The 8,891-nt window shown below is 41.5% G+C and overlaps 1 protein-coding gene across 2 annotated transcripts in view; it reads right to left on the reverse strand.

Moving 5' to 3' along the window:
* The window catches only part of CGRRF1 (cell growth regulator with ring finger domain 1), a 44,541-nt gene extending 37,368 nt beyond the window's left edge, over nt 1-7,173 (reverse strand). The window contains exon 1 of one of the 2 annotated variants that reach the window (XM_036918294.2): nt 6,952-7,173. In XM_036918294.2, the coding sequence (XP_036774189.2) occupies nt 6,952-7,055 (104 nt within the window). In that variant the 5' untranslated portion in view covers nt 7,056-7,173. The remainder of the gene's footprint in view (nt 1-6,951) is intronic. The other variant, XM_036918289.2, reaches the window with a different exon arrangement.
* Between the last annotated feature and the right edge of the window lie 1,718 nt (nt 7,174-8,891).

Below are 8,891 nucleotides of genomic sequence, written 5' to 3' on the forward strand. Positions count from 1 at the left end.
TCCTACCATTTGCAACAACATGGAAGGAGCTAGAGAGGATTATGCTCAGTGAAATAAGCCAGGCCGAGAAAGACAAGTACCAAATGATCTCACTCATTTGTGGAGTATAACAACAAAGCAAAAGTAAAGGAACAAAACAGCAGAAGGCTCACAGACTCCAAGAAGAGACTTGTGGTTACCAAAGGGAGAGGTGGGGGAGGGAGAGAGAAGGGGACTAAGGGGCATTATGATTAGCACACATAATGTAGGGGGGTCTCGGGGAAGGCAATATAGCATAGAGAAGACAAGTAGTGACTCTACAGCATCTTACTGCGCTGATGGACAGTGACTTCAATAGGGTGTGGGGGCGACTTGATAACGGGTGAATGTAGTAACCACAATGTTGCCCATGTGAAACTGTCATAAGATTGTATACCAAAGATACCTTAATAAAAAAAAAAGGGATTTAAAAAAACATTGGAGATTGGTTAAACAGCAATCCATATATGATGCTAACAAATGGTTCTGTAAAATACTGATAAGTAGACCCAGTGACATGTCTCTGGCCACCATCCTTATACCTGGACTTTTCCACATTTTTAATAAAAAACTTGAATAAAGACATTGATGCCTTGTGTATCCTCTTATGGCTGAGATGACACTGGCAGGAATAGTAAAATAGAAAATGGACCAATTTTCTTTTCAGTCAAGTTTCATCTTTATTTTTTCCCATTTGAAGTCATTCTGAAAACTGTTAGTAATGGTATACCAATTAAATAAATGTTTCTTAACAATCATTACTTTCTTTTATATAAATTTAGTTCCCTCTTTTTTCCATAAAGATAATTTTCCCTTCTCTTTCCTTTACTGTTGCAATTTTATACTTAATCCTTCTGAATTTTTCTAAAATTCTGGTTTTTCCCATTTCTAAATAGTTTACTGTACTGTTCATAATGTTTACATTTCTAGCACAATTTGTGGATTTCCATTTCTGTCCATATTTTTTCATATTGTCTACACAATGTCTTATTCTGCAAGTACTTCCTAAGCTTCTTGTCAATAGCTGAATCAGTAGAACTGACCTCCTTTCCTTGTATCTGGAGTCTTATGAAGTTCCTCATGAACAAAGGTTTCTTTGAGGCTAAAGTTTCAAGCTCAGCAGTAATTGTTATCACCCCTTCAGCCTTGAGTTCTAAAGCCAATCAGAAAATTGGCAGTTGTTAATCTGGGGGGGCCTTCCCTTCTGTGCAGTCTCCCAAAGGTGGTCTTGCTTGAGGTGGATACTGAAACTGGCTCAGTATATAAAAACTATTCATGGGGAAATCCTCCCCCACAGGGAGGAGAGCTGTCTCTTAAGGGAACTGCTGTGCTAATGATAATGACTTCAAGAAAGTGACTCAATCTCTCAAAATCTGTGCCTGTATTTGTAAAAAGGATTGGAATAAGTGATTTTAAGGCCATGCCATCTCTATTTTGTGTTTTCTTCTAGACTGTTTCAAGCAAATTCTTGCCAATGCAAGTGTCATATAATTTGCACCCTAGCAAATACAAACTAAAGTCATATTCTTTTAAGAAGGAATCTACCTCATCAACAAGGTCATCACACACACACACAAACTACCGCATTTGACAAGTAAGGTGAGAAATAGTCAAGGTCAGTGTATCAGGCAGGGCTGGCAAGAGAACAGAAACCATATCAGTTACTTAAATATAAAAAATTAATATAAAGAGATGTTAACCAAGTACTGGAGGACGGAAAGGGCAAGAAGGCAATCGCTCAGAGGTATCCTAGCAAGACCAGATATCACTCCTAGGGCTGGGGAAACAAAGGGAAGAGTGGGATCATTACAATTTAGAAGGTTGGAGAAGGGATCCCCCAGTGGTAGGCCTTTGTGGTGCTGATAACTCTGAAGGAGTGCAATAATGTTAGTTCTAAGTGTGAGTAAAAATTGTAATGTAAATAAACTGCTGCTACTGGCCAGTAGCCCCTGCCAGGGTGAAGGCCAGTGCTGCGTGAGTACAGACCAGGAAAAGGAAGCAAGCTGTTAAGAGGAAGCCCTTTTTCCTCCTTCAGCCTTCCAAGCTCCTTCTAGCACTCCCTATGAGCAGAGCCTAACAGGGAGCAAACTGATGCAAGAGCAAAGTGGTTCACAACGTCCCTGCCCCAGTATCATAAGGCATCCCATACAGAAGAGCATGTTTGCAGCCAAGAGACAACAGCCTTTGAGAAAGATCTGGAGCATGATTCAGTGTGTCCCTGTGGCAGTACTGCAAGCTACAGGTCCTTCCTCAAGGGGACCTGAACCCCCACTCTAATCCCACTTCAATGGGGGGCCTATCAATTTGCTTGGATCTGGAAACTGGGTAAAAGGTGTGACTCAAATCAGGCTTCTGGCTCCAGATCTGGAGTTTTTCCTTCTATGAAGTTGATGTAGTATTTCGAAGGCCATCTACTTATTTTATTCCTAGGGACACTATAATCCATCAGCCACTGCCAAAGATTCCTTCAGGCCAAAATATTTTCTGCTTTGTCCTCCACTGCCCATTAAGAAATACTGTCCATCTTGACTCCTGTGGTTATATGTTGCCCTGGACCTCAAGTCAGGAAGTCCACCCCAATGGCAGCATCTCCCACCACCATAAACAGCCTACAGAGAATAGGCACCAGAGATTTTCAAGGATATGAATTTCTTCTTGGTAATATATTTCTCAGTGCTTTCATGGAAAGTGTATCTTCTGTGTCCTCTTGAAGGATGGAGTAGGGGGATGTATATGTATGTTGTACATAATAAATTCAGGCCAATATTCCTATCTTCCTAAGCCTTCAATTCCTTCCTCATTATGCCAGGAAAAACTCAATCTTATTAAACATAGGCCACCTCTGAATCCAAGTTTCAGGCAACAAATATGTGTGAACACTTAAGATTCAGGATTTCTTGAAAATATATCCAGATTAATAAATTTAATCTTACCTAATGTTACATTCTATCCTCCTCATCCTAACCTATTTACAATCTATTCTTATACATATTCCCCAAATTCACAATGATACAAATTAGCAAAATCTTAGGGTTTTTTTAGAAGCTAAGCTGTTTCCAGCTAGGTCAGATTTTGTCCCTGTCCTACAGAGCATGAAGAGAGCTGGATCTTGTGTCAAAAGGTAAAGAGGTAGGTCTTCAGTACAGATTCCTTTTGCAAAACAATTGCTCTAGGGAAGGTTATTACAGGACCTTCAAGCAAGAGAAGGACATGGAAGGCAGGCTGCTTCCATCAACAAGGGATAGTCAGAGCAACTAAAGTTTCAAGAGTCTCAGCTTTTGTCCAAGTCTGTGTAGATGTTCCCTTGCAAGTCTTTATGGCTCCACGTTTTTCCAATCAGTCTTAAATAAGACACTGATAAGGCTGTGTAATTCTATTACCAATAGAGTTAAACCTGTATTCAATGTTTTACATGAAACCAAGTACTTTAGAACCAGAGAAACTCTGTTTCTCTAAGACTTGACCTGAGCATTGAGCTTGTCATTTTATTTCTGTAAGTGCTCCAGGGATCTGGGAAGCAGCCTCCCCACCCATCTCTCAGTCCTTGCAGTCATTCTTACTGTCATAATGGTCAAGTGCTTTAGCCAAACACTTGCCTTAGAAATCATTTTATTGCAATCAACCAAAGGTAGTAATCTGATTAACTGTGATTCCAGTGGATGCCATGGATTACTAGAATCTTATTTAGAACTGGCAAGTTGCTGAAGAAATGACCCAAACCAGTCCCCAAATCCCATCTTTGAGAGTTTAGCCCTCAAGACCCCATTCTTAGTAGTCATTTCTTTATCAATACCTTTATTGGTCCAGTCAGGAGACCAAAACCATGCCAATTATTTTAACAGAACTAAATACAAAAATTGTTATCCAGACACTGAAGAAATGAAAAGGCAAAAAGAGGGCACTAAATATCAAAGAAGTGGTAACAGCAGAAAACAACTATCACTCCTAGAACAAGGAACAGAGGAAAGAGAATCATTGCAGCTTAGAAATCTGGAGGAAGGACCCTCATGGAGCTGAGACTCAGATCTGAGGGGAGGGGGGCACTGATATTCTTCGAAGGGATCCTAAGAGAGAGAAAACTGTAAACTGGAAAACTGGAAAAACTGGGACCAACTGTTAATGCCAGAGTCAGGCATTATTGCTGTGGGGAGACAGACTCAAAAAATAATCAAACAGAAAACACCAAGTCCTTCTGTCGTCCTCTGGCTTTCTGCTCTCCCTCCCCTATTGGCAGAGCTTCATAGGTAGCCAGTTAGCAAAGAAGAAATGTGATTTAGAGGTTCTGCCCCAGACTCACAAAACAGAGTATATAAGGGTGGAATGAAGCTGAGAGACAACAGCTTAATAACCTGTAGTCAAGAGGAAGCAGACAGTAGATGCAGGGTCCCTCACTATTTGAAATGGTTAAAGGACGTATAAAGCATTTTGGTTCTCTGTACAATGCCTGGCAAATAGCAAAAGCTTAATAAATGTGAGCTCTTAGAGCTCACAGAAACTCCCATATGATTCAACAGAAATGCCATTTCCAGTGCCACAACTCCTTGCTATTGCTACTAAGATTCCAATAATCAGATGCTCCTGTTCTTTCTCCACTCCCACACAGTGTGAGTAGACAAGGAGATATTTTGGGAGGTTAAAAAAAAATGACAAGGGTGAAAAGCATAGTGGATTAAATGGGTTTACCTTCTGCCTGCAATACTACTAGAAAGTTGTTTTTGTGAAGTCTAGATGGTTTTCATTTCTACTCAACAGACCAGTGGCCTTTGCTTAGGTTAGCAAAGAAACACTAGCAAAAAAATGTATCTACATAGACAAAGCTTATCTACAAGGGTATCTGGGCTTATCTAACCCAGATGGAGAGAATGGTTGGGTTAGGCTCAAGAGGACTTGGTAGGCCCAGATCAGGATGGAAGTGACTGGCATTTACATGGTCTTGTGGCCTCAGCAGTGCTTAGCCCAGATGTCCAAAAGTTCTATAATTATCTGGGCTTCCACCCTTGCAAAAGTGATTAGGCAATCATTAAGTTTTCAAACCAAGTCTTAAATCTGGCAGAGTCAGGCTCTGTCAGACTCCAAAGTCTGTCTGTCAGACCAGGTCTGTTGGACTCCAAGGTCTGTCTCTTAACCACTACAAACATGAGGCTCCTGAATGCTCTTCACCCACAGATGCTGCCATTCTATCCATATGGTCTTCAGGCATTTTCCTCTTCCCAATACTAAAGATATCTATGGTAGCTAAGTAGTTGGCCTGTGAAAAATTAAAATTTAGGGATATGATGCAATTATCAGCTAGTTGACTATTTTCCTTAGTGGAGGAAAATTACATGTCTCTAAAAAAATAACGATCACATGTAGTCATTAAAAAATCTTTGGGCAACATCTTCCTAAACCGAATCAAATCTGATGGGTGAAGAATAACACTGTGTAAGATTGGTCTTCCCGAATTTGTTCTCCATGTAAGAACTTGTTATGCCTCAGAAGATTGGAGACTGACGAAAATTAGGCTTGGGGTGGATTAATGATTGTGCATTGAGCATTGACTCCCCTATACAGAATTTTATTGTTGTTAACAACCATTTGATCAATAAATATGAGAGATGCCCTCACCAAAAAAAAAAAAAAAAAAAAAAGTACAGACTTCCAATGGTAAAATAAATAAGTAACCGGGATGTAATGTATAGCATAAGGAATATAGTCAAGATATTGTAACAGCTTGGTAGGGTGATAGCTGGTACCTAGAATTGTCATGTATATAAATGTTTTATCACTGTGTTGTACACCTGAAACTAATGTAATGTAATACTGTGCGTCAACTACCCTTCAATAAAAAATAATTATCTACAAAAAAAAAAAAAAAAAGATTGGTCTTCCCCACCCACAAACAAAGGAATTTTATGTGCTACTGTTTGTAGGTTGAGGAGCAGTATGCAAATGTTAGAACTTTGTTTAGTTCCTAAAGACAGCATATAGTTTCAGAAACTGACAAGGGCCTTAAAGTAATCAGATATATGTAATCAAAGCATACTTTGAAACTCGTTTTATGGGCTATACTCTATTCACTACATGTCTCTTCTGCCCCTCTGCTCATGTTGTATTCTCTGAAATGCCATCTATTCTCTACCACACACATTTAACTCCATTTATTTTTCAAAATACTCATTCTTCAAAATTCAGCTCAATGGATGGACTAGCATGGTTTCAACTAGCTGAATTTATAAAGCTTCTCTAAACATGATACAATGGCATTGCTTCAGGAGAGAAATTTTAGAATCTCTGGGCTCCAAGAATTGCTCAGGGATTACCTAACAGTCTACTCTCCTTGTCTTCAATAGGTAAACTTCTCCTACCCCTTAGATTTCTAAGGTTCATTCCAGCTCTTAAATTATGAGTTTATAGTTCTATCGATTAAATATTACTCCAAAAAGTGAAATGTGTGTAAAAACCCTTAAATTCTGTAACAGAAACCAGTTATAAATTAAGCTGAAAGATCTGAGGCCAAGTGCTCATTTCAGGGCAGAACAACAACAATCAACTTTGTTTGCTGACTGCACCGCAAGTGACTGTCTCTGGGCACACCATAGGTCCCGATCCCAGACGGAAGCTGGCTGGACAAGAACTGTAAACCAACAGCAAGACCAGGCCCTCGGTGGCTGCTTTATCACCTACAAACAAAGTTGGGTAAAATACCTCAATCAGGTACCACCCCAGATGCCTGTAGCGAACGCGGACCGGACGGGTGATGCACAGCAGTGATGCAGGTGCTGTGTCCACCCTGTTCTCCTCCCAGAGCCTCGGCAACGGCTCTCCGACAGCTCCAGCCGCCCCAGCCCCGCAACTCCATCCAACCCCACTCCGAAGGCCCCTGATGTTCGCCGCCGGCCCCACTCCCGGCTGTCCGACCTTCGTCCCTAGCCCCAGCCCTGGGACACTTACCATCCCAATACCAGGCCGGTGGTGACAATGAAGCAGGTAAAGACCACCGCGATGTAGAAAAGCGGCGAGTACTCATAGAGCGTTACTAGAAACACAGCAGCCATCAGGATCTCCTAAACTGACCGGAGTTCAAGCTGCCCGGCCCAACCCAGTCCTCCCGGCCAGGGTGAAAGCCACTACGGTGCCCCGAAGCGGACAAACATTGTATATACGCACTTGCCTAGGCTTAGACGACCTGCAGCCTAGCGGGCGGCGGGAGCCGAAGTGTCAATCACGACACCGCCCACAGGCCCCGCCCCGCCCTTCCCCTCCCGTTCCCGACCCAAGCTATTGGCTAGGCGGAGGGGCGGGGGCCTTGGCTCACACCGCCCCGACGCGTGGAGATGATAGCCAGCCAGCTTCTGCTCCGCGCATCTGTCTTAGCGAGCAGTTTTTCCGCTCGTCTGTCTCAGCGGCCCTCGCTTTTCTGCAGCAAATTGTGAATAATATTGGGGCCAACTCCGTCCAAGACTCTGGTGAGGTTTTCTGATGCCAAAGAGAGGAGGCGCAGTCCGAAATCCACGTCAGAGAGTCTAAATCCTGAAACCCTGAGTGTTAGTTAGATCGAGATAAATTTGGGAAAAGAGGGCCAGCACCTTGGGTTCTACGGAGTGAAAAAAACCCACACCTACTCTTGTTTTATCTAGAAAACTGACAATTATGCACTGTACGAAACAAAAAGTTGTCCAACAAACATTATACGAGCTTTGTCAGCCTTTTCAAGTTGGATTTAATGATCGAGGAAAATTAACATTGTGTACCAAGATTCTCAGAAATAAATCTGTTCTCCCATATCCCCTTTTGTCTCCTCCCCCTACACAGTCAAATTAGAAATAGATATTTAAACGTAATTTTTGTATTAATTTTCACTTTAATAGGAATTTAAAATATGTGTATGTGCATATACACAGAAGAACAGAAGAAGCTTTTAAGTACAGACAAGAAAGGAGCAAAATGCTCGCCCCCCTCTCTTAACCCCCATTCAGTCAGCTCCATCAAGGCAGCCTCCCTGGAAGTCTCTCACAACACTTCCACCGACATCTCGTTGGTTTGCGTTTAGTCCTAAGGCCACAACAAGTTACCACAGAGACAGCAAAATGAAGTCTTCTGAGCAGGAATATCCCATGCTACAAATAAGGGTTTTGTTACCGAGGAAGTAGTAGTCCCTCTGTACCCCCAAATCACCAATAAAATTAGTGCTGGAGGAAAATCAGCTAAATTTATTCTATGGTTTCAAATATCCCTAGGCAAATGACCAGATATTGTGTATTGTCTGGAGTAGTGCTGTGTGAAAAGCTTGGTTCAACAATACAATTTTTAATGACTGCATATATGATTTGTGAAAGTATATGGTTAATTTAATCAGCCCTAAATTGTTGGACAATTTCTTCTTCTTATAAACAACACTGCAATGAACATTCTTAAAGCTAAATCATGGTAGACTCATAGACACCAAGAAGGGATTAGTGTTTACCCAGGGGAAAGGGAGGGATTGGAGCAGGTGCAGGGGTGGGGGAGGGATAAAGGGGCACAATAATTCACAGTCACAATATAAGTTGGTCACGGGGACAGTAGTACAGCATGGAGAGTATAGTCAATGATTCTGTAACATCTTCCTACATTGATAGATAGTGACCGTACTAGTGGGGGTGAGGATTTAATAGTATGGGTAACTGTTGAACCACTGTGTTGTGTAATTGAAACCAACATAAAATTATATATCAATGATACTTTAATTTTAAAAAAGAGTCCACAGAGGTGGAGAGGGAATAATAAGATGATAAAAGGGGTGCCTAATGCTGAAAGAACTTGGAAAGAACACTTGCCTTCCCAATATGGAGGACTAGATAATCCAGAAATTCTCCTGCCACAAAACCCTTAGATATGCTGGAGAAAATACA

This window comes from Manis pentadactyla, chromosome 11, assembly GCF_030020395.1.
Source record: "Manis pentadactyla isolate mManPen7 chromosome 11, mManPen7.hap1, whole genome shotgun sequence".
In the NCBI taxonomy this organism is placed as follows: Eukaryota; Metazoa; Chordata; class Mammalia; order Pholidota; family Manidae; genus Manis; species Manis pentadactyla.